Here is a 25,781-nt window from a genome sequence, read left to right on the forward strand (position 1 = left end):
TTTAGCACGCATTTTTTTATTACCTTAATTACAATTGTGCAACTATTTGAAACTTGTATTAAAATACTTTTTTATACTGTTTTACTTGTTATTGTAAAAATAAAAAAATAAAAATACTACCCCAATGCACACTACTCTGTATTATCGTGACGTTAGAAATCCATCCTACATACGTAGTAATGTTAATAAACAATAATTTTGTAGTACTCGTCTATTTTTGTCGATTTATCATGCGTACAGAATACCCCTTATCGGAATTCCCACTTTTCTTGGTCTTGTGTTTCGTAGTGTTTCCTTTCTAATGTCTACATCGGTAAAATTACTGAAATATGTTGTTCCGACCATCACTCACTTCTACTCTTTGATACTATTTTTTCGATATCGTAACCAGAAATTGTAATCCCCGAAAACAATAATTTTGCAAAAATAAAGGCTATTTGGCACTTGTAAGTCTGAAAGATCGGTATCTATACGAACCGAAATCGCGCACCACGGACTTTTTTAACTACAATAGATTCAAAGTAAGAACCGAAATGTGTCTAGTGATGAAAGTAACGAATTCCAAGTACATCATATACGCATGACGAAAACGTCGACGCAAGTTATAATTGCACATAAAACGCGAACTCGCGACAATTCATCAATCAACCATTTACACCTACCTCCCTCCTCTGCGCGTCGCATATTGTATGTATCCTCCAACGCGTTTTCCCTCCCATTAAATGTGTACGTACGTAATATATTCTCGTTTCTATCGGTAGATTATAGGTGTATATAGGAGCAGGTGTATAGTGTACACAAGAAGTAACTCGAGGCGGATGTGTGTATACCCACAACTCAGTGCAGAGCGAGCGCGCCGCACTCGACGATCGGTTCGCTCGGCTCGACCAAATTTAATTCACCATTTTTTCTCGAGTTTATTTTTATTTCTCCAATTTCGTACGTGCAAAGTGTTGCGGTTTTAGCATGGATAACAAGAAAAGGGCTCCGAAGGAGAATCCGGCCCAGGGTGCCGGTCTCCTCAGCCAAGCGCTTCTGTGGTAGGTCTCTTTCTAAGGGTGTTTTTTTTTTTTTTTTCAACTGTATCATCCGGTGGTTGTTTGAAATCCAAAGAGTTTTTTGCGGACATACGAGTCCGTTTTATGCAGTGTGGCAAGTTAAATACCAAAAGTTATCGAGATCGGTTAGTTTTTATTTATTTATTTTTTTTTTTTAATTTTAAAAATGGCCCAAAATAGACACCCGCGCTTGTTTTTATCTCCCCCAATTTGCATAGGTAACACCTGTAGATGATGAATGGAAAAAAAAACTTGCTCCGGTCCGCGTGTGCATGGAGTACAGAAACAATTTCGATCGTCTGCGTTTGTTTTTCTAATACCGATCTTCCGGAAAATTATCGTTTTCAGGTACACGAAGCAGATATTCCTCAAGTGCAATCGTAGCGAAGTGACACTGGACGACATCTACGATCCCCTCGATTCCGACGAATCGGAGCATCTCGGAAATCGTCTCGAACGGTAAGCTGTTTTTTTTTTTGCTACTTTCGATTTCATGCAAGTAATCAATTGTCATCCGTGCTATATATGTATACGTATACATACATCAGAGGGGGATTCCATAATTATTTTGTTTTGGACTCGCTTTAAGTGAAAAATATGTTTGAACACTTAATTTTTTCCTATCGTTAAGTAAATATTATAGCGAAGAAAACCTTCTGTAGCAACGGAAATATATTGTATGCAGGTGATCCAACGATTGATCGGTTGTTGGGTGCTTTAAACAACGAGGAAAATGCTTGCGTAAAAAAGCAACGCTTACAGTACATGTACTTATGATATACGTGCATTGTCGTTCTTAGAAATGACATGCCACCTTATTTTTACACTAATATTTCACCGCATCTCTATACATACATTAAACAAATCCACAGCTGCTTATCCAAATGTCTAGGTATTGTACGCGCCAATTTTCTTGAACCTTATCCATACATGTGTAGTGTATATTTTATATAAGTGCTTGTTATCTCTGTAAAATTATCTTTTTTTTTTTTTACTAGAACTATATAGCAAACCGTGTATACGTATCGTGTATAACAAAGGTTGTAAACAAAAATGCAATGCTTTGTCAATTGCAACTTTAAACACTTGTTCTTTTGTGAGTAAACAGCAAATATAAGTCAAATCGAGTCATCTAAGCGATTTTTTACGATGCAAGCAGCCAAAACTTAATTTCACTGGTTTTAAACAATTAATGTTTAATACATGTGGTTGAAAATTTCTAATGGTAACTCGCCATAGGTGCAACTAATTTTGAATGACCTTGTTTTGCAAATAATTGCAAAAAAATATTCTTACGGCTGTTTATCTAATGAAAAATTTTACAACATTTCTTGCACCACCATATTATTTCAACATCAAAGTTCACTAAAATCAAAAGCGTTAATTTGGACGTGTTGAGGAAAATTCGAGATAATTATGTGAACGATCTGCTTGAAGAATAATCCTTTGTTTTTTTCAATTTTTGACTTGAAATAAAAATAGTTTACGAAAAAATACATATTAATTACTTTGTCCATTCAATTAACTCGAGTTAACCATTTGTCTATCATGAACGCGGTTGAATTTCGTCAATTCATTTTACACAGGCATGTGCTATGAGATATGGAGGTCAAGGCTCAAACTCTAACCGACTTTGTCCAAATGCTAGAAAAACAAGATTTAATAGAATGGGGATCTACACATTTTTTTGGTACACCAATTTTAGTATTCACGTGTTTGAATTACCTGAAGTTCTTTCTTGTGTGGTGATGTTCTTTGAGAAAAATATGATATCTGTGTTGACTCAATTATTTAAATACATAAATTTTCACTGTTAACTATGGGCTGCTTACTATCGCACTTCATGAAAATGTAACCCTATCTTTTTAAAAAACAGTTCAAATGATTTTTGACATGGTTTAAATTTGAGGTTTAAAAATAAAATTGCTTAATAGTTTAGAAATTTAATTGGTTTTCATAAGTTTTTATGTATACATATATTAAGTTTTAATATAGGATTGACCACATATGTATTAAATAAATGGAATTAACTTAAAGTATGGATCATTTCATTAAAAAAAAACGATACGATTTCATAATTTTTTAATCGATCGAGAATTTTTAAACACTTTGGATAGCAATTTATTTATGTGTATTTCATGCATTCTTTTTGTTGAAAAATTTTTTAGTCATTGTTTGCAACACAAAACTGAGAAGTTTTTGTTTTTTTTGTTTTGTTCTATCAGATAAGTGCAGCGTACTTTATACACGAAAGGTCGTATACGCTAAAGTATGATAAATAAATATTTAAGTACTTACTATGGCTATGTTTTTGTTGTTGTTTTCCTACATTGTAATACATAGTTATTGCTGGGAAAAATGTTGTTAAGGATGAATCTTTAATGGCAAAAAAACCACATTTGATAAAATTAAAAAAAAAGAAAAGGCCAAACCTCTAAGCTCGACGTTTTACCGCTTGATGCGAAAAGATGGTTATTTCACGTGTACGTGCAAAAGTAAAAAACCCAAGGTGAACCCGATTTCAGCGAATGGAACAAAGAGCTCGAGAGGAGCCGCCGATCGGAGTACAAGCTGAGCAAGGAGGGCCAGAAAATCGGGCCCCGTGACAGGCCCAAGCCAAGCCTGTCCCGGGCCCTGCTGCGCATGTTCGCCTGGCAAAACGCCCGGCTGGCCGTTCTGCAGGTCATAAATTTCCTCGGCTTCGTCGTCGCGATGCCCATCTTCCAGGGCTACGTCATCGACTACTTCGAGATACGCAACTCCACCACCGGCGACGAGGACTTGCGCGACGTCGTCGTTTACGCCGGTCTCATGATCCTGGCCAAGCTCGGCAACGTGCTCTTGCTCCACCACGGCTTCAGGATCGCCAATCTCATGGGGATGAGGGCTAGGGTCGCCTGTTGCACCCTCATCTACAGAAAGGTATATATTATGTAGCGACATTTTTTTCCGCTTTCCTATAAATGGTACTATTATTTTTATTGAAAATTACCTTTGGGGGCATTCGTGGACAACCTTTTTTTTTTTTTTGTGAATACGAATTTCAATACAAGTGTACCACATATTGTTGTAAGTGCGGGAGAAGGCGCGTGAAAAAAAAGCTCCGAAGCTCGAGTTTATTCTTTCTACACGTGTAATTTAAACAATATTTCCATTAACGCAAACACGTGATCGGTAAATTATCCTGCACGTATACATATAATGTATATTTAATTGTTCACTTTTCATTTATTTGTCTTAACTGCCGGTCTAATTTATTCGCTTACGATAGATTACATTTCAAGCTCGTACGAATTGACTTTTTTTTTCTTTTCTTTTTTTTTTTTTTTTTTTTTTTTTTTTACAACGAACAAATTATGTGTAAGATCAGGGACACCGAGTTATCGTTCGTTTTTGCTGACCTTTACCATATAGCGCTACGATAAGGATAATTTTCGAAAAGTGTTTTTTGCAAACATTGGGGATAAAATTACGGTGTCGAAATTGAATTATTTAATCCCAAATATTGATTTTATAAAGCTCAAACCTTTTCGCGAAAGAAGAATAACGTTAATAATCATTCGTAGGACCGATTAAAAAAAAAAATATCGTTTTCTCAGATGATCATTAAAACGACAGATTTCTTAAGATTTCTGGCCTTATTAGATATTTTGAATCATCAAAATTAAAAATTAACTTGGTTGAATTTAGTTGTTAAAATATATTTATCTTCTCAAACAATTTTTCTCGGTGTCCACAATCAAAATTTAACATATTGTTATTTATTTTTTATGACTGATTGTGAAATTGCGAAACTATTTAACCACCTTATACGTCTACTTTAAAGTAAACTCCCGCCATTTCAATATCTCTTTTACAAACGCTTGACGCAATCACATGATGCCATTTATAAACGAATCAAATATTTACTTTAATACATACTATTTTTCTTTACAATAAATAATTATTTCGTTAGAGGCGATACAATTAAATATTTATTTGGCTAAATGAAATACTTACCCAGTAAAGAAGTGAATGTTAAAGAGAAATAATCATTGTTTTGAATATTCGTAATTAATAGGTTTCGGCCAATCATCGTTCAAGCCAATCAGAAATAAATTACAAAAAAGAAGCTCTTCAAAGGCACTGCTTTCCTGATAGCTAATTCTTCAAAAAAGTGATGAAACAAATTAGTTTCTAGCCAACGTACGTGTCTATAAATGTACTGACAACTAAATTTTTTTCCAGTGAAGTAAGAATAGCTAAAAAAAGACAGAAAGAACCAAAGTACTTGTTTTTAACTCAATAATGAAGGAAATATCTTCAAAGTAAAGTTATAAACATACCTACATCTAAAATTGCAGATTGTAAATTAATTTCTTTCATTCTGGTAGCTACATTTACATATTGAGCGAGTTTAAAGTTTATTAAACTTCTAATTCTTTGAGTTTCCAAATTCGAAGTTGCAACGCATACTATACTTCATAACTCCTTAGTAACATAGGCTCCTAATTTTGTAGTATGAAATAAAGGCCTTGTTAAGAACACATCGCCTCTATAATGCTAACTTACAGTTAGCATACTTAAAATGAAAACTACCAAAGGTTCACATTACATATTCTTGTGCAGCAACTAAGTTTGAGGACTTAAATTTTTGTATCATGTAACAAGGAAGCAAAAATAATAGGCGGTCTTTTTACGAAGCTAGAAAATCCATTTTAAAGCAATTTAGAGAAAACTTCAGAAACTGGTGTAATTAAGGTCGATAATCACTATCTTATGAATAATACTATTTCTCGTACAAATGATAAAACTTCGCGCTTGTTTTAGTACATAAACTAATTTGAACCGTTTGATGCAGCTATTTTTTTTTATGAAAAAACAGATCGATGAGTTTATACCTCTTCCTCCCATATAAAATAAAAAAAAATAAATAAATAAAAAACTGAAAATTAACACAATAACCCTGAAAAGTCAACGAGTAAGCCGTAAAAAAAATATCGTTTTCTCAGATGATCATTAAAACGACAGATTTCTTAAGATTTCTGGCCTTATTAGATATTTTGAATCATCAAAATTAAAAATTAACTTGGTTGAATTTAGTTGTTAAAATATATTTATCTTCTCAAACAATTTTTCTCGGTGTCCACAATCAAAATTTAACATATTGTTATTTATTTTTTATGACTGATTGTGAAATTGCGAAACTATTTAACCACCTTATACGTCTACTTTAAAGTAAACTCCCGCCATTTCAATATCTCTTTTACAAACGCTTTATATTCCTTACTTTTAATTGTTTAACAAACAACAATAGCGATAATGTAAAAAAATTTATCTTTGAAGTATCGTGTCAAAAATCACATGCATCTTATCCGTGTATTATTTAACTTTTTTATAATTTATTTAACACCCAATTGTGTGTATGCTGTTATTGTTCAACTGAAAATGGCTCTGATTCCACTGTTCTTTTTGCTGCTTTGTATTTTAGTTAGTTCGTAAGGCAATGTGGGTAATGGCAGTGCTGCAATACTAAGAACAATAGCTAATTAATTTTAAAAAATGACGTCCGTTGGTAAAAATTATTATTCTATATTTTATTAAACAATTTTTGAAAATCGTAGCATAAGTTGTGGTCATTTGTGATTATTACTATTTTTATTGTTACCATTATCATTATGATGATGATTATCCCTCCTATTGTAGTATTTAGTTATTATTTTTTTTTACTCTTATTTTTATTATTTTTAAAATCAATATTTGGATCAAATATGTGGTCGTGGCTTGAGTGAAAGGCATTGCCAATTTATGCCACATTTCTCATGTAGACTTATATACATTTTTTTTATCATATACGACCTGTTTAAACATTTTTTTACTACTTCACGTTGCTACTTGAAGATTTGAGAAACCTTTTTTCGACCCGACAAGGCCAGATCCGAAATGGTACTTGTGATCCTATTTGACTCACAACCATTGTAAAGAGAGTCGGAAAGCATTCGCTTACAAAACTCGCGTGGTTTAGTGTCACTAGGATATACTGCAAATATGAAGACATTAAATGTGTATATGATAACATCTGGAGACAAAGAATGCGATATTACTCACACCAACGACTCGAACAAAATATCTCCTGGCTTCTTTGTACGAAATCGTTCACGCAAGCTTACACGCAAGCAATCGTACACTTTTGAAGAAAAAAAAATGTAATTATCTATTTTGTTTAATGAGGCTCGTGAATTTTTCTTTTTATAAAATTTTGACATCGAAGTATGAAGATTATAGTTCATATCTACTGACTTTAACAATAATTTTTAATGAAATCCATTTAGTTTACTCAAACTGGCCTCTTTTCTTAATTGTTTTTTTTTTTTGAGATTTTTTTTTTTTGGAGTAGATGTACAAAATCATAGTGCTTTGACAAAGAAGCCATGCATGCAGGTGTGCTCATATGCTCGATCACTACGCAGTACAGCACTGTGTTTATATGCGTTGCATTTCAATATCACCCTCTTACTAAGTCTTGCATGTGTATTTTTGTACAAGTACAAGACGTCAAATTACAGGAATCTTAACTGATACAAAAAGGCATTGTGTGCGATTGTGTTGCGTTTTGAATAGTATATATTGCGTATTTCAACTCTAACATTTTGCAGTATTTGTATTTGAAGTACCCCCCCCCCCACACACACACACACACGCACACAAAGCGATTAAATCTGAAGTTTTTTTATATTTTTGAATTTTTAATACTTTAATAGCTTGAAGCATTAATATTCGTCAAGTGATAACATTTCATCAAGTAAGAGGCTCTAAAAAAATTTATTAATATCAATTGAATATTCGTGGTATCATTTCTAATTTACATTTAGTTTAATTAATTCACAATCCAAGTTAACAAAATCACTGCTTATTTAACTTGTTTTATTTCATTGAAGAAACTGAAGAGACCTTAAAATATACAGAATAGTCGGATAAACACAATACAATAGCGTAATGTAATTGTTGTAAACAAAAAAATTTTTATCAATGAGAAAATGTTTTTTTTTTTTACAGCACATGATGCCATTTATAAACGAATCAAATATTTACTTTAATACATACTATTTTTCTTTACAATAAATAATTATTTCGTTAGAGGCGATACAATTAAATATTTATTTGGCTAAATGAAATACTTACCCAGTAAAGAAGTGAATGTTAAAGAGAAATAATCATTGTTTTGAATATTCGTAATTAATAGGTTTCGGCCAATCATCGTTCAAGCCAATCAGAAATAAATTACAAAAAAGAAGCTCTTCAAAGGCACTGCTTTCCTGATAGCTAATTCTTCAAAAAAGTGATGAAACAAATTAGTTTCTAGCCAACGTACGTGTCTATAAATGTACTGACAACTAAATTTTTTTCCAGTGAAGTAAGAATAGCTAAAAAAAGACAGAAAGAACCAAAGTACTTGTTTTTAACTCAATAATGAAGGAAATATCTTCAAAGTAAAGTTATAAACATACCTACATCTAAAATTGCAGATTGTAAATTAATTTCTTTCATTCTGGTAGCTACATTTACATATTGAGCGAGTTTAAAGTTTATTAAACTTCTAATTCTTTGAGTTTCCAAATTCGAAGTTGCAACGCATACTATACTTCATAACTCCTTAGTAACATAGGCTCCTAATTTTGTAGTATGAAATAAAGGCCTTGTTAAGAACACATCGCCTCTATAATGCTAACTTACAGTTAGCATACTTAAAATGAAAACTACCAAAGGTTCACATTACATATTCTTGTGCAGCAACTAAGTTTGAGGACTTAAATTTTTGTATCATGTAACAAGGAAGCAAAAATAATAGGCGGTCTTTTTACGAAGCTAGAAAATCCATTTTAAAGCAATTTAGAGAAAACTTCAGAAACTGGTGTAATTAAGGTCGATAATCACTATCTTATGAATAATACTATTTCTCGTACAAATGATAAAACTTCGCGCTTGTTTTAGTACATAAACTAATTTGAACCGTTTGATGCAGCTATTTTTTTTTATGAAAAAACAGATCGATGAGTTTATACCTCTTCCTCCCATATAAAATAAAAAAAAATAAATAAATAAACAAGAAATAAAAAAAAAAAATTAAAACAAGAAACAAAAAAAAAATAATACAAGAAATTAAAAACAAACCAGGGGGTATAAATGGGTCATGGGACCCACGGTAAGAACGAAGTTCTTTAAACATGACATGAGTATAAAAACACAATTTCTCAGGTAACAAGGGGGTCGCCAGACCCGTAGAAAGAACGAAGCTCTATAAACGTTAGTACTGCATTCATGTAGTTCACTAAACAAAAACTTAAAAAACGAATTAAAGAAAAAAATTAAAAAAATAGTTCAGTACTCACGATGGTTGAACTTCGTGAGAACGGCGTGCATAAATACAGTACTCACGAAGTTCAACCATCGTGAGTACTGAACTATTTTTTTAATTTTTTTCTTTAATTCGTTTTTTAAGTTTTTGTTTAGTGAACTACATGAATGCAGTACTAACGTTTATAGAGCTTCGTTCTTTCTACGGGTCTGGCGACCCCCTTGTTACCTGAGAAATTGTGTTTTTATACTCATGTCATGTTTAAAGAACTTCGTTCTTACCGTGGGTCCCATGACCCATTTATACCCCCTGGTTTGTTTTTAATTTCTTGTATTATTTTTTTTTTGTTTCTTGTTTTAATTTTTTTTTTTTATTTCTTGTTTTATTTTTTTTTGATATTTCATTTTAATACATTTTTTTTATTTTTTTGTATTTCCTTTATTTAATTCCTTTTTTTATTTTCATATTTAATCTTTTTTTTTCATTCCCTTTTTTATTTTATTTTTTTTTATTCCGTTGTATTTATTCATGTCTTTTGTAATTTTATTTCATTTTATTTTCATATTTCATTTCATTAATTTAAAAAAAATTTTTTTTTCCACTTATTTTTTTGCGATTTTATAGCTTATTAATGCAATTTTTATTTTATTTTCATATAATTACTCAATGACATTGTGCCATTATTTGTTTATCAAATTCAAAATAAGTACCCTTAAAAACCATTAAAATGATATGAAACTCGAATTATATTTATATAATGATCTTACATAATTCATTTTTAATTGATTTACTTTGAATTACTTTATTTATATAATTATGTGATAATGTAACATAATTTGTTTATCGAATTCGAAATAAGCGCCTCTAAAAACCTTTGATACATTCTTTAACTCTATTCCAAGTATTTAGAAAACAAACACAAAAACAATTTATCATAAATCGAATGTATTATTAGTGAATGCATGTAAAAATGGAATATTTCAGTTACGAACCACACCATAAGTACAAGAAATCAAGTTTCTATAAACGGCAGCGCTCGTAGCAGAGTGGGTAAGGTACTGGACTCACATGCAGAAGGTCGAAGGTCGAAGGTCGAAGGTCGAAGGTCGAGGGTTCAAAACTCTTTATTGGAAAATGTTTTTTTTTTTTTTTTAGAATTGTAAAAGAAAGAAATTCAAAGTGAAATAAAAATTATTGTGAGAAAATAAAATTGGGAGTGTGAGGGAGAATGGTGGGCAAAGGTGTGTAGAAGAGTAACACGGCACGGTTGGCCGATATACATATATAGTGGGGAGAGGGGAAGTGTATAGAGAATAGTCGGTGAGGGGAACGGGGTAAGGGGGGGAAACTTGAGAGGAAAAGGAAACCACTTTCGTTTCAAAAAAAAAAAATCTGTCGGTTTTAAAATTCCAGCCCCCCGAGTAACGCGACATAAAGAACTTCGTTCTAAAAAAAGTAAGGTTGCATTACATTGTTATCAACCTTATTTTCGTCAGTTTCAAAAGATCGACTATTATTGTCCTTTTACACGCATTCGGGGTTTAAACTCAACTTTGTTTTTTCCTACTTAAAATGTAGATAGTCCAAGTATTTCCACGCGTAATTCATATTTTCTACGCTACGTGAAAACACAAATTTATCGTTGAAACTGTGCGTACTTATATGTTAACTAACGAAACAAAAACAGTTAACGAAAAGCGGCACAATATGTATATAGAACCAAAAAAAAAAAAAAAAAAAAAAAAAAAAAAAATGGGCGAAAGAAGCCTTTTGATGCTTGGATTTTCAGAGCTTGCGACTGAAAAAATCGATACTGGACAAAACGGCCGCCGGCCAGGTCGTCAACTTGATGAGCAACGACGTCAGTCGTTTCGACATGCTCTTCCAGTACCTCAACTTTGTCTGGATAACGCCCGTCCAGGTGAGCTAAAGAGAAAACAAACATTGCACATTGCGTAAGTATATACTCTAGAAAAAGGACACAACTTAAAAAATAAAATCCACACTTTTGTCGATCCCCGGACTCATGGGCGTACAGATAGTGATAATAATGTACGTAATGTGGAACGACATCGGCATGATGCTGCTCGTGGGCATAGCCATACTCTTCGTGATAGCCGTCCCGCTGCAGGCGATCGTCATTTACACGAGCAAGATACTCAGGGCTAAAATAGCCACCCTCACCGACACTAGGGTCCAGCTTATGAGCGAGCTCGTCTCCGGCATACAGGTGAGAGAACAGGAGGTGCAAAACTTTATTTTTACCATAAGCATTGAGATTAATAAAAAAAAATAAATAAATAAACATTGGGGGACAGGTCATAAAAATGTACGCGTGGGAGAAGCCGTTCGAGAAGATAGTCAACAAGACGAGGCAGGACGAGATGGACAAAATAACCAAGACCTCGCACGTGCGGAGCTTCTTCTTCAGCTCGATGGTCTACACCGAGCGCCTGACCGTCTTTGCCACCCTGGTACTCTACGTTATGGTCGGCAATCAACTAACCGCCGACATATCCTTCGTCCTGGCTACTTATTTCAATATTCTTCAGTTGTCGATCATCTACATGATGCCCCACGGCATGATCGCCCTGGGCGAGGCCTCGGTATCCATTAGGCGCCTAGAGGTATATATATGTTTTACTTGCAAATAATAATTATCGTCCACAAGTACATATATATGTGTGTTTTGAGAACTGTAACAATTAACGTATTGCAGGAATTTCTACTTTTGGACGAGATCTCGCCGACCAAACAGATCCAAATGCTTAAAGTGCCCCAGAGCAAGCAGATCCACAACAACGAGGTTATATTCACCGGAAAGGTCAAAGAAGCCATGAACGCCAGTCCCGGTCTCAATGGCCTACCGGTCGAGGTATGCAAATACAAACGTAAAATATATACCCTCTAGAGTCAAGTCCCGAGAGTGTTCTCTGTCGCGTCCTACATAGATAACCTTCAACCGAGTCTCGGCCAATTGGGTAGCGGGTCAGCTTCCCCCGACGCTGAACGAGCTAACCTTAAAAATCGACGCCGGCAGCTTGTGCGCCCTCGCCGGCAACGTGGGCTCCGGCAAGTCGGCCCTCCTGAATCTACTGCTCCGCGAGTTGTCCGTGGGCGCGGGCACGGTCACTATGAAGCAGCATCAGCTCGCCGGTGCGGAGCCGGTCCACAAGCCGGGCTTCCACACCGACAACCCCAGCCTCAGGGTATCGTACGCGTGCCAGGACGCTTGGCTCTTTGCCGGCACCGTCAGGGACAACATCCTCTTTGGACAACCGTTCGACGCAGCTAGGTACAACGAGGTTGGTGCTGGTCTGTTTGTTGCTCATTTCCTGACGTATACGTAATATTTATACATATCTATGATGCACTCGTCATTATATATGGTCAACAAGTTTTTTTCCTCCTCGCGTTTATCGGCGTTTATATTTGTTACTTCTCGCGCGGAGATGTACGCATATATAATATGCACACGAGGAGGAAGAACGAATGACAATGAAACAAGCATGTATGTGATTAAGAAAAAAAAAAACAATAATAATAATAAATCATAAAACAGGTGACGGAGGTGTGCGCCCTGCGCCGTGACTTTGAGCAGCTGGCCAAGGGTGACCAGTCGGTGGTGGGCGAGCGGGGTGCCTCGTTGTCGGGTGGCCAGCGGGCTCGGGTGAACTTGGCTCGTGCCGTCTACCGTGAAGCGGATCTTTATCTGCTGGACGACCCTCTGAGCGCGGTGGATCCCCGGGTGGCTCGGCATCTCTTTGAGCGCTGCGTTCTCGGGTACCTCAAAGGAAAGACGAGGGTCTTGGTGACCCACCAGCTCCAGTTTTTGAGACAAGCCGACTCGATTGTGTTCCTTGAGCGCGTGAGTTATAATGTATTGTACACACGAGATGCCCACGATTGGGCCATTTTGGGAAACAACAATACGTATACCCAAAGTTACGTAGTGTATTTTTTTTGGCAACAACCACGTACTTGCTTTGCGTACACTGAATATAAAATACACAAGTTTTGCCAAGTACGTGATTGACGACTTTCCCCCTTGATTCTTCGTGCAGTGAAAACGCGAGGGAATCGATCGCCAACTAATGTCCCCGTCGTTGGTTTTTCCCGCGCGTGTAATATGTCACGATTCTCTCGATTGTCCGTAGGGAAGCGTCAAGTACCAGGGTTCCTACCACAACATCACGAACCTCAACCCGAAGGTCATGGCTCTTTTGGGCAAGCAAAAGTCCTTCAGCGAGAAGAAAAAGGAGGGAGGGACCAAAGAGGCGGCACCCGAGGAGGATGACAAGTCGCTCGACGTAAGCAAGTGCATTTGTATATGATATAAAGTAAAAAAAAAAAACAAATCGTTTGGTCGGACACGGTGTGAATGTAAGGAATCCGTGCACCAGCTGTCCGAGTCCGAAAGCGTGGACGAAGAACCGGCCGAGCAGCGTCCTGACGCCGAGGAAGGCGAGTCGGGCCGTCAATACGGCAACTTGGAGCTCTTCCTCGCCTACATACGGGCCGGGGGTTCCTGGTGCATCCTCGGGTTTTACGTGCTCACTGCACTGCTCACCCAAATCGCCACGAGTGGCACGGACTTTTGGCTCGGCTACTGGACCAACATCGAGGACATACGCAACAACTCGCGCAACTCCAGCGTCGAGAAGAAATACATGCAAGAGTACCGCACGGCCAATCTGTCGGGTGAGTTATTGGGCGCACGATTGGTCGAACAGCCCTGGATAATTTTCTTTTTTTTTTTTTTCCCGCAAAACTCGGTCAATTGCGCGACCGTTTAGTGATAAACGCGCGTTGCGCGTGCCCTCCCCCACGCTGATATTTATGTATAATTACGTATGTATGCGCCGGACACGTGTGCACGTGCGCGCGAAGGAAAAGGAAAAAAAAAAAAGAAGAATCGCTGATTCAAGATCGTTTATGAGTTAAACTGCAGTTGTTAGAATTATAGTCACTTTTGCCTCCCCTGCGACCGATAACCCGATTGTGCGAAAGGTGCAGTTTGAAGGAAAAAAAAAAAAAAAAAAGAGTTGCTTTAGCACCACCTGTGTATACTTGTATATACCTACCGGTGGATGAAATAAGAGCTTCGTCAGCCGCAGCCTCGCCGACGACTCCACACCACATCTTCCACGTAATGCAAGGAAATATGGACCCGTGTGATTCTCGGTGGATGAATAAGTATATATATTTCCAAGAGAGTGAGCGCGAAACAATGAGTAACGCGCAAGGCCTTTACGTTTTATCTTGAAAAATCTCTGTCGGCCCGACGATTGCGAATGCACGTGTGTAATGACGTGTGCGAGGGATCTGTTGCTCTCTCGCTCGTGTGTTTTTATATATTTTGTACTTGTATTACCATTCCCATTTGTACAATGATAATACACGCGCAATGTGTCACTGACCCACTGTACGGCGAAGGGCGTTTCAATTCTTATTCCATTGTCTTGGTTCGCGTTAGGAATCGGCGTTTTGGAGGACATCGACATCAGAACCGACGAGGCAGGCCTGCTGTCGACGATCGACGCCATCAACATCTACGCCGCCCTGTTGATCCTCTGCGCGTTCTTCTGCATCTTCCGGAACTACCTCGCCACGAGGATATGCATGAAGTCGAGCCGGCGACTCCACCAGATGATGTTCTCTAACCTACTCCACGCCACCATGAGCTTTTTCAACAAAAATCCATCTGGTACAACTATAGATCTTCCTTTTTTTTTTTTTTTTTTTTTTTTTTTCTAATCCTCAAGATCTCTTGTTACATAATTGGTGTACGTGTCGCAGGGCGGATCCTGAACCGGTTTTCCAAAGACACCGGGGCCATGGACGAGATGCTTTCGCGAAACTTCACCGAGACCGTGCAGATATTCTCGGTGATGTTCGGCATCCTCGTCGTCATCGTCATCGTCAACCACTGGATGATCCTGCCGATCCTGGTGATCGGCACGGTGTTCTGGTTTGCCAAGTCCGTCTACCTCACGACCGCCCAAAAGATCAAAAGGGTCGAGACGTCCGGTAAGCCCTTGCAACAAAGCAATACACCACACCAGTAGTCGTAGTATATTTTTGTCGCGATTGATAAATATACAAAATAACCGATCGCCAGCCAAGAGCCCGGTATTCTCCCACGTGAACGCCACGCTGAACGGCTTGACGACGATCCGCAGCTGCGGCGAGCAGATCGCGGGCCGTTTGGTCAAGGAGTTCGACCGATACCAGGACGAGCACTCGGGCGCGTGTTTTCTGGCCATAGCGACCTCGATAGTCTTCAGTATATTCCTGGATCTCCTTTTGGTCGCGTTCGTCGGTGTAGTGGCGTACAGCTTCATCCTCGCCGACGATGGCAAAACGCCGGGCGGCAACGTCGGCCTCGCCCTGTCCCAGGCCACCATACTCACGGGCATGGTGCAGTACGGCTTTCGTATATTCGTCGACGCCGTCTCCCAACTGACCTCCGTCGAGCGCATGCTCCAGTACACGAACCTACCCAAGGAGCACCCGCTCACATCCCCGACACCGCTGCCCAAGGAGTGGCCCAGGCGCGGCAAACTCGCTCTGAGACACGTCTCCATGCGCTACGAGGACAACAAGCCCCTCGTCCTCAAGGTAATCACTTCTTTTCCATACATCCATACAAATAATGTACATGGTATAGTTATATAATTATACACGGACGTATTTATATGTATGTGTGGAAAAAAGAGAGAGAGATCGGTAAAGATCGGTGGTGTTGTCGCAGGATCTGAACTTGACGATCGAGCCGGGATGGAAGGTAGGTGTAGTCGGGCGGACCGGGGCGGGCAAGTCCTCGGTCATAGCGGCGCTGTTTCGGCTGAGCGGCGACAACCTCGAGGGCGAGATAAAGATCGATGGCATAGACACCGGGCACGTAGGCCTCCAGGATCTACGGGCCCGCATATCCATCATACCTCAGGTATGCATGTACACGAGTTACAGCGAGAGAGAAAAATCAATTGGTTTCTTTTGTACAAATGACAATGCACGTGGTGTATAATACATAGGAGCCGGTGCTGTTCACGCAAACGTTGCGCTACAATCTCGATCCGTTCGGCGAGCACGGGGACTCGGTGCTGTGGGAGGCGTTGCGCGAGGTCGAGCTCAACGAGCTGTCGCTGGACCAGATGGTGGCCGAGAAGGGCAGCAACTTTAGCGTCGGCCAGCGGCAATTGATCTGCCTGGCGCGAGCCATCGTCAGGCAGAACGCGATACTCGTGCTGGACGAGGCCACCGCCAACATCGACACTCAGTGAGTTTCATTTACGTGTCCACATTCGTGTATCATGTATGCGGGGGGCCTCATTGGTTTCATTGTGCGGTGAAACCAAGGACGATATTACACCACTGGATACAGGGCCAAGTGGCTTTTTTTTTTTTTTTCGGCCGCGATCAGACAGCCAGGAAATAAAAAGGTGAGAGAGAGAGAGAGGTGTCGGGGCGGCTCTTCCGCAATTGACGGCATATAGACAACTTCACAGGTGTGTACACGTGCGTGCGAGAGATAATTATAGGGGCCGAGGGTATATCTGTGAAGCTGTGACGTGCACGCGCGGGGAATTACCGCGACGCCTTTTGCGTCCGCGTCTTTTCTTTTCAGCTGGTAATTACTCTCTCGGAACTTTGCCTTTTTTCCTACATTCCTTTTTTTTTTTTCATATGAAGGCTCTCGTTGGATAGATTTTTTTTTCCAAGTGCCGATCGCGGTATAATAAGCTTGCTCGCATCCAAAAATCTATACATAGTAACAATTACAATGAAATATATACATTAAAGGAGACGTGCAAGTTCACGCAATGAGCCCTGCATACGTTGGACCGATCGAAAACCACACACACGCCTTGGCGATCGGCCTTGAAATCGGCGTCTCACATATGCGTATGCGTTGGGAGTACATCCAGCCCACACGTACGCGGAATAATATAGTATATATAGGCCTCCTCTCGCGGGAGGGACACACTATTGACACGAATCCGATATGTATATATCCTTTCTCTCTCTTTCGCGCGTTTACATAAATAGTACAACACCTATGTTTGGCATCATATTCATTTCCATAATGAATATAACAGCTCTCGTCGATTGCTCACTACTTACATTGCATCAAAAGCGAATAAATAGGCGCGCGCGAGGCTATACGTGCGTATACATTAAATTTCAGACTCTCGGGACCGAAAGAGAGAAAAGATCAAGGACCCCCTCGAGAGTGTGTTCCTCTTTTTTTTTTTTTTTTTTTTTTTTTCTCTCTACTCGCTTTGTTTATTCATACGTAGAAATAATTGGTACCGTCAAATCGTGATGATGCATCACCGATTTTGGAAAATCGGCACGTGACGATCGACTATGTTTTTTTAGCAAAAGTACGCGGATGTTTTACGTGTACCGCAAATTCCTCGCATACGCCAAATAATCCTTTCCTAACGTCGAACGCTTCTATCACAACACTCTGGCTATAATGTAGAACGAGTTTTTTTTTTAATTTATCGAGAGTCGATTAATTGTTGGACATCAATTTGAAGATTATGTTAAACGTACGAGCAATCAATGACGGGATAAAAACACTTTTGAGTCACGCACCTCTTGTTTAACTCGTTTACCAACGACCAGTCGTACAATTTGTGCGTGTAATAGCTGGATGTGCCAATAAATTATTGCCAATAAAGAAAAACACACTCGTCAAACCATCGGTCTTTTATTCGTTAAAAAAAAAAAATCCATCAGGTGTAAACATAATATATGTACGCATTGTCCGCGGTTCACTGTTGCGCGCAAGTGCACGTGAAAAACGGAAAACTGCTCAAGCCAGTGCACCGGGCCATTTTGAACCAGCCCAAGTTGCACCAAGCTTTGCACAAGAATTGCGACAAAACAACGCACTGGCGGTCCACTGCGGCGTTGTCCAAGTTTGCTGAAACTATGGGAATTTGTGTCCATGTAATAATATTGCAATTGTATACGGATAAGGAAAGAAAAGTCGGTGGGTGACTTACCGTGGCTCGCGATAATCACGATCAGTAGGAACAAAATAAAAGCTCGCATCGTGCTGGAAGGTCGTTTTCGGACTAAATGTTCCTAATGGGTTTATCAATGCAGCGGAACTGAATCTTATCAGTTGATTGGTTTTTTTTTTTCGCAATCAATGCTTTCTTTTCAGCTGTTTAAACGAAGCTCAAGGCAAAACGAGCTTCAATGGTAATTGAACACTTGAGTGTTGCGAAGAAAAAAAAAAAAAAAAGTATGAAATACCGATGGTCCAAAACTATCATGTGATTAATTATACACGCGGGCTATGCTGACCTCCAAATTCTTCTATGCCCATGTCTGTTTTCAGCACCGACGCTGTCATTCAAGGTACCATTAGAAAGAGATTCGCCAAATGCACGGTGTTGACGGTGGCTCACAGGCTCAACACCATCATCGACAGCGATCGTATTATCGTGATGGACAGTGGTTCTGTGGCGGTACGTATAAAGAGCTTTTTCTCGCTTCGTTGAGTACATTGCGATTAAGTTTAAGGTATTTGTTCAACTTTTTTTTTTGTTTCAAAAGACGTTTATTGTGTTACGTAATTGGATTCTTATTGACGTTAAAACGTCATCACTTTGTCGTGCGGTTAATCATCGATGTGTATGAAAAATCGAGTCGTCCGTTCTGGAATTTAGCTAGAATTATTTATTTTTTTTCTATTTTAATCGTACAAACTTATAGATATTCAACATTAAAAGGCAAAACATGTCTTTTCATCTTTTTTTTTTACATAAAACTTGGTTTTCTGTCTGTAATAAAAGTAAAATTTACAAGATAAAAATACTATCAATTAAAATTATATCAAGTCGTCTTCAAAGCTATACATTTACTCGGAGCCAAAATAAAAAAATTTGGATCAATCGTCCTCGCAAGCTTATCCTCTCCCATCACCTTGCATCCCACAAGTGTTGATATCGTGTACAAGTAGATACAAATGTCAAAAAAATTAAATTTCACAAAAAAAAAATAAATTTTCGTCTCTCCATCGCAGGAATTCGGCTGCCCGCACGAGCTCTTGACCAAAAACGCCAACGGCCCGTTCTCCCAGATGGTCAATCAGACCGGCAAGGTAATGGCGAAGAAGCTGAAGCAGCTAGCCGAGGAATCTTGCTTACGCAATATGCAACAGCGCAGTCTAGATATCGACGTGGACGAGGACGAGCCGGAGGAAGAATGCTACAGCTCACGCTTGTGAGAACAACGAACAACGTCCCTCTGCTCTCACTATACATACACGCGCGCGCACATACACACACACACATACTAGACATAAATATACATTTTTTTTTTTTTTCAATAAAAAAGAAAAGATAATTATAAAAAAAAATATCTATATATACGCGAGAATCGTTTTTGATGTCGCGGCGCAATATCCAAACTTTCTCTCGAGGAATCTGTATGAAGTCATACAAAGACTGTACATAGTTAAGTTATACTTTTTTTTTCTAAGATAGTTTTTCACCAACAATCATTTCTACTGCCGTTGGTGGCAATGTGAAATCACACTTCAACGAAGAATCTGCTCATTGAATTGATGAGATAAATTTTATTCTTCCATCTGGTTGTTGTTGTTTGAGAGCTGCTCCGTGGTACTCTGGGTCACAAATACTTGAGACTTGGACGAAAAATTTGACTGAAATTGTCAAAACAAAAGTGAGATGTCATTTAATAGTTATGTATTAAAAAGCTTTTTATAATTAAGGTGTGCCAGTGAATCAACTGAATATGTGAAACGTAGAAAACGTTAATGTAAATACTTATGTATAAAAACCAATAAATAATACTTCATTTCATAAAGCTGTTTTAAAACAACGATCCCTCACCTGCGTGACAGTCGTCTGTGCGTGACTCGCGTTTGGCATGCACACAACCACGATTTTTGTGGCTTGCGCTGGTTTAGATTGAACCTGAACCTGTTGCGCTTGCGCATGTACCGGTACCTGCTGCACCTGAACTTGCGGTGTCTGCTGAACGGTAGGCGTCTGTGACTTCGTCTGTACAATCACGTATTTTTGGCCACTAGCCGTTGACGTCAGCGTTTTCGTAGCTCCCAAGACGACTAAAATACAATTGTAAGTTACTTGTGAATTCACAGTTGATACTACAACAAACTTTAGAACGGTTTTACACACCTGGCTGTGTTATCGTTTTAGCAGTAGTGACGGTATTTTGCTGTTGACTCGTATTATTGGTCAAAGCTGCAGTGGTGACTACTGAAATCGGTTGAGTTCGAGCTTTGGTGACAGCCGTGCACAAAGCCGGCCCTATGTAACCGTACTCCTGTTTGAATTCCTCTAAATAATCTGGTGGCGACCGCATCGTCTTCAAAATAGGCGCGACATTTTTCTAACGACAAACGATAAACTATTAGAATTTAATGTAAGATTTCTCGTACATAAGGTACAAAAAAATTGAATCGTTAATCTTACCACTACTACGGTTTTTATACGCCCAGCGGCATCCTTATCTACATTGGTAAAACTCGATCCCTCGATGCACATCTCAATGCGATCGGAGATGATTTTTATTTTAGGTATAACTAGCGCCTTTATCACTTCCGGTCCTAATTCGCAGAGCCCGTGAATAACACCATACAGTGAGGCGAATGGTGTCTGAAAGTAACCGTTTCTTCTAGTTTTTCATGTGTCGTTCAACATTTACTTTCAACAAAGTGCCCAACTTACTTGAGTGTTTTTAGCCAATGCTTGGCTAAAGATTCTTGTAACTCTTGTTTGAATATTATTCGTGGTAGTATTGAAGTTTTTACAAATTTGCGCCATAAGACGTGACGCAAAGTCTCGCAAGGCATAGTGATTATCTTGCTCTGGACGGGAACACAATTGCTTTGATACAATGCAGGTCACGACTGACGGTATCAGTTCGTGAAGCTGTAACAAAAAAGCAAACGTACATAAATTGGGGCTAAAAATTACTTTGAATAAGTAGTACTTACGTATTTTTCTAGATAAAGGCTCGGATTATCAAGCAAAGCTTTGACCATCCGCATCAGGTAGATGAGAATAGCGAGATTATTCTGTACCACATTTATTCTCACACCTTCCGCAATGAATGTACACATGCGAGGTAGCATCTCGTGAAGACCGGGGTCGGCAGAGAGCGACTGGAAGGCTTCCAGGCGTCTTCCCTCGTCAGAGCCTACGCAAGCCTCTGTGATTTCCTTATAATATAGCTGCTGCTCCACGCTCAACTCGTGCGTGGCAAGCTGCTTGACGTGCACTGTTTCGACGTTGCGCAGCTTATGACCCTTATTGCCGGGTTTTCCCAAATTGGTTTGGTTGTTCTTGGTGCTTATTGGGTCCACACTCTCGGTCTTTTGCACTTCTGTGAATTTTAAATTCAATGGGTGTACTTTGGGTGAAAAAAGATTATTGCAAACAAACGTTATAGAGTGAAAAGTTAACCTTTAGAGACGGGTGGCGGATTTTCCGGTATCGTAGGCTGAATGCCATCGATGCACAACCAATGAGCTCGTAAGGTTGTCTCCAAAGGCAGCTTTGGCCAGTTTGGCCCGCTCGCCGAGGAAATCATTTCGTTCAAGTCGATTTCCTTGTCTTCTATAAAGTGTAACTCCCTGCCACCACCTGACGTGAAGCGAAACGGAATGTGTTCTTTAGCAAAAAATCCATAAGTGGGCTCAACGTTTTTAGCCTTCAAGGCATGGTCGATGTCGTGCGCCGTTAACTTTTGCCTTCTACCATGTCTCATAAATTTTGTAGCATCCTGCGTGACAAGGCAATCATTCGAATAAGCACATCAACAAATTGTGCATAAAATTCACACCACACAAGCATTACCTGAACGATTTCCTTCAATCTGTAACTGACATCCTCGGCTAAATCTTTGGCAGCTTCATCCGGCAAGTTTCCAATGCCAATGCTCTCGGCAATAACTTTCATCGACTCCGAGGACAGAGTCGTCCCATACATGGATTCTCCTTCATTCATCTTGGCTTGTTACTTGTGTCTTCTGATAGTGTGAGGTGTTACTCTGCTTGACCAAGCGCATACTTAAAACTAGAACAAATAAACGCAGACTCTTATTATCAAAGAAATATCATATCCACGATCGGTATTCTCTTTCACTTTGTCTTGTTGCAAAATATTATTATATCCGAAGTCAGGATTGAAATACGAAATAATTACCTAAAATTCAAACCATTGCTCGGCCTAACCTCTTGATCGCGTTTGTTTACTGTCCATCAACATCATGATGATAACCCCACAAGCATCTTTAACATTAACTAATTAACATAACAACCAGGCTTCGTTACTAGCACACACTTTATTTACACTTGCGATAAAAAATAGCACTTAGATTCATTATTATACATTAAAAATTGTTTATAAACAAGCTGGCGGCAACGAGTCGCGAAAAAAATTTAGACAACCATCAACCATGGCGGCTGGGTATTTGATGGGTATTTGAGACCGTAACGTGACGCTGTGACGGAAGCAAGTTACATGCTGTGTAACGCAACGCGGCAACGGTCATCACTGTCATCAGAGAGTGGCAGTGCCACGGTGGCACTGTTATTTAAAAAAAAATTCCAAAAATTTTTTAAAGATGATAAAAAATAAGGTTCTATTGTTTTATATAGCAAAAAAGATTCAGATTCGAGGTTTCTATCAATAAAATAAGCCAGCAAGTTATGTAAAAATAATCCGTGTGTAATAAATTTTAAACATAATTAAATTTACAGATTAAAATTAATAAAATACAAAATATCAACACAATCGCAAACAACAAAATTTACAAAGTTAAGATTTATAATTAAAGTTGTAAAATAATGCAGGTACACATGGTCTTTGTTAATCATTCGAATGATTTTGACAGAGACTAGCCATGATCTGAAGATCTTGGGAGCTCAGGAAGTACAGAACTTGTTGGATCAAGAGATCTGACAGATTAAAATGCTTCCACAAGAAACCGAGAGACTCCTCAACGATTTCCAGCAGCTGCCTGCGCTTCAAGCCTTTGTAAAACCTCTCCTGCAAAAGAGTACAGTAAATCGGAAACTCCATCCTGTAGTCCTTGGACTTGAAGAGCTTCATAGCGTTCTGGCTCCTGGCATATCTTCCCAGCTCTCTTTCGCACCCAGTCAGTACTTGATAGAAAGTCGTTTTGTAACAAATCCTACAGTCCTTCATTTTGTCGATCTCCTTGAGACAGTTGGCATAAAATCTGCTGAGCTTCTCGTTTTTCTCCAGCAGCCTTATGTTCTCGGCACAGATGTTCTTCGAGTATTGTTTAGCCAAGTACATAGTGAGGAATTCGGGTATCCATGTTTCATCAATCGTTAAAACGGCATGGGCCAAAGGGCTCTTGTTATTATCATCTTTGACGTTGATGTCAGCCTCATGCTCCAGCAACAAGTGGATCATGTTCATGTCTTCTATTTCGACAGCTGCGTGCAAGACCGATCTACCATCGTTTCTTTGCTCGTTCACACTGGCTCCTTTTTTCAAAAGAAACTTGACGATTTTGTCGTTCTTTGATTTCACAGCGCAGTACAGAGGACTTTCCCCGTAGTTGTTTTTACAATTCACAAGAGCTCCCTGCTCCAAAAGCAACTTAACCATGACTTTGTTCCTGGCAACGACTGCAGTGTGCAGTACGCTCTGTCCAGTATCTGTAATGCTGCATAGACACATCTTAATGAAGCTTGAAAATAAAGATGAATTATTTGTAAAGGACAAACAATGATTACCTGTTAACAGAGACACCCTGGGACAGGAGCAGCTTGGCTATCCTTTTGTACTTTTGCACTACCTCCTTTGTGCTGCCTTGCAAGCACTTCTGTGCAACCAGATGCAGGGGTGTCTTTCCACTCTCCTCTCTCGCGTCAACATTGGCATTGTTCGCAATCAGCAGAGTAATACTGTCCTCCTTACCATGCTCAACAGCAGTGTGCAATGCGGTGTAACCATCCTTCCTCACGTCGTCTACGAGGGCTCCTCGCTCCAACAGAAGCTTGGCTATACTCAGATTGTTACGCTCCACTGCAAAATGCAACGGACTACTGCCAGCTTTGTCCTTGGCTAGGACGTCTGCCCGCCTGTTCAACAGCAGTCTAACAATGTCGTAGTTGTTCGATATGATGGCAAAGTGCAGCGGGCTCATTTTGGACGAGTCCTTGGCGTTAATATTTGCGCCATTGTCCAGGAGGATCTTGATCGTGCGCTCCTTCTTGGCAATAACAGCGACGAAGAGAGCCGTTTGCTCGTCGTGGTCGCGCTCGTCGATTCTGGCTCCTTTTCTCAGCAGCAGCCTCGTTATCTTCTCGAATCTCTCGACTATTTTTTTACCGTAAAAGTACACGTCTTTGCCCACTACCAGGTGCAAGGGCGTTCTACCATCTTTATCCTTAGAGTTCACATTTGCCCCGTGCCTCAGGAGTAGGACAATGTTTTCTTCCCTGCCCCATTCCACGGCTATGTGCAGCGCTGTACGTCCACTTTCAGTCTTGTCGTCTGGCCGGGCTCCCCTGCTCAGGAGGAGCTCGACCACGCCTGTCACGTCATTTTTTACTGCCAGGTTCAACAAACTGTTTCCATTTTTGTCCTTGAGGTTGACGTCTGTTCCTTTGTCCAGGAGATGCCTCACAGCAGATACAGTGATGGTTGATGTGGTGCAAGAGAGTTGCATGTCACAATTGAATTTTTTGATGAGCAGCTCGTCCTTTGGAGTCATGGGTCGTTATTTATCTTCGACTATCTCAGCTGCAATACCTTGGGGGCAGGGTGCAATGACATTAATCTAAAAGTGTAAATCATTTTTTACTCATGCATAATCTGTATTGTTATTTTAGATAAATAATTATTATTATTATGAATTACCTGTATTAATTAAGGCTTTTTATTGTGGTGTATGTATATAAGTGTATCACACAAATATCAGCCATTATTTTGACAGCTGACAGAATATGTCGGCTTCATATAACTGTAGTATTCTTATTCTGGGCTACAGAGATGAAAAAAAAGCAAGTACTTATAAGTAATTAAAATAATAAAACGTAGAACAAGAAAATTTTTCACCTTTTACAAGGCGAGAATACGAGATACTTAAATTTCTGTACTTATGTGAAAGGTGTTTTTTGTCATTTTTTTTTTTAAAGTAATTGACACGTCATGCCGCCACGCGGTTGAAGGTGCAGTTACCAGCGAGAGTCAGTGAAGCGCGGGAGATTATAAATATCACCCAATACAGTTATTCGATGAAAGAACTTTTTCTATTCTACTCAGGAAAAAAAAGATCGTGTTGATTGGGACATCTACTTGCATGTCTGTAGCTGTTGCACAACATAAAAAAAT

The 25,781-nt window shown here is 39.1% G+C and overlaps 3 protein-coding genes across 5 annotated transcripts; 1 reads left to right on the forward strand and 2 right to left on the reverse strand.

Annotated features, from left to right (window-relative positions):
- The first annotated feature begins 888 nt into the window (after window positions 1-888).
- Window positions 889-20,211, forward strand: LOC106637904 (ATP-binding cassette sub-family C member 4). 2 transcript variants are annotated; one of them, XM_014350881.2, is made up of 18 exons: window positions 889-1,040; window positions 1,407-1,517; window positions 3,584-3,980; window positions 11,183-11,314; window positions 11,432-11,623; window positions 11,712-12,020; window positions 12,113-12,268; window positions 12,345-12,698; window positions 12,956-13,261; window positions 13,551-13,703; window positions 13,797-14,094; window positions 14,870-15,100; window positions 15,193-15,423; window positions 15,515-16,014; window positions 16,148-16,342; window positions 16,431-16,675; window positions 18,755-18,884; window positions 19,442-20,211. In XM_014350881.2, the coding sequence occupies exons 1-18, from the start codon at window positions 967-969 to the stop codon at window positions 19,643-19,645; spliced, it is 4,218 nt and encodes a 1,405-aa protein (XP_014206367.2). In that variant the 5' UTR covers window positions 889-966; the 3' UTR covers window positions 19,646-20,211. The 2 variants fall into 2 exon arrangements, with proteins under 2 accessions (XP_014206367.2, XP_089450418.1); XM_089594292.1 differs by lacking the exons at window positions 889-1,040; window positions 1,407-1,517 and having other exon boundaries at window positions 3,946-3,980; window positions 11,160-11,314.
- On the reverse strand, window positions 19,073-22,821 carry LOC106637906 (TBP-associated factor 6). Its single transcript, XM_014350882.2, has 9 exons — window positions 22,614-22,821; window positions 22,266-22,484; window positions 21,873-22,191; window positions 21,404-21,792; window positions 21,135-21,338; window positions 20,880-21,062; window positions 20,583-20,796; window positions 20,274-20,509; window positions 19,073-20,083 (listed from the first exon to the last, which is right to left on the reverse strand). Exons 2-9 carry the CDS (start codon window positions 22,413-22,415, stop codon window positions 19,997-19,999), a joined length of 1,782 nt encoding a protein of 593 aa, XP_014206368.2. The 5' UTR covers window positions 22,416-22,484; window positions 22,614-22,821; the 3' UTR covers window positions 19,073-19,996.
- A 386-nt stretch (window positions 22,822-23,207) lies between these two features.
- LOC106637862 (uncharacterized) lies at window positions 23,208-25,532 on the reverse strand. Of its 2 annotated transcripts, none has more exons than XM_014350826.2 (3): window positions 25,308-25,532; window positions 24,179-25,199; window positions 23,208-24,108 (listed from the first exon to the last, which is right to left on the reverse strand). In XM_014350826.2, exons 2-3 carry the CDS (start codon window positions 25,159-25,161, stop codon window positions 23,280-23,282), a joined length of 1,812 nt encoding a protein of 603 aa, XP_014206312.2. In that variant the 5' UTR covers window positions 25,162-25,199; window positions 25,308-25,532; the 3' UTR covers window positions 23,208-23,279. The 2 variants fall into 2 exon arrangements, with proteins under 2 accessions (XP_014206312.2, XP_089450419.1); XM_089594293.1 differs by having other exon boundaries at window positions 24,179-25,227.
- Between the last annotated feature and the right edge of the window lie 249 nt (window positions 25,533-25,781).

This window comes from Copidosoma floridanum, unplaced genomic scaffold (assembly GCF_036245765.1).
Source record: "Copidosoma floridanum isolate Cflo_tuat_1 unplaced genomic scaffold, Cflo_Japanese_pri ptg000021l, whole genome shotgun sequence".
In the NCBI taxonomy this organism is placed as follows: domain Eukaryota; kingdom Metazoa; phylum Arthropoda; class Insecta; order Hymenoptera; family Encyrtidae; genus Copidosoma; species Copidosoma floridanum.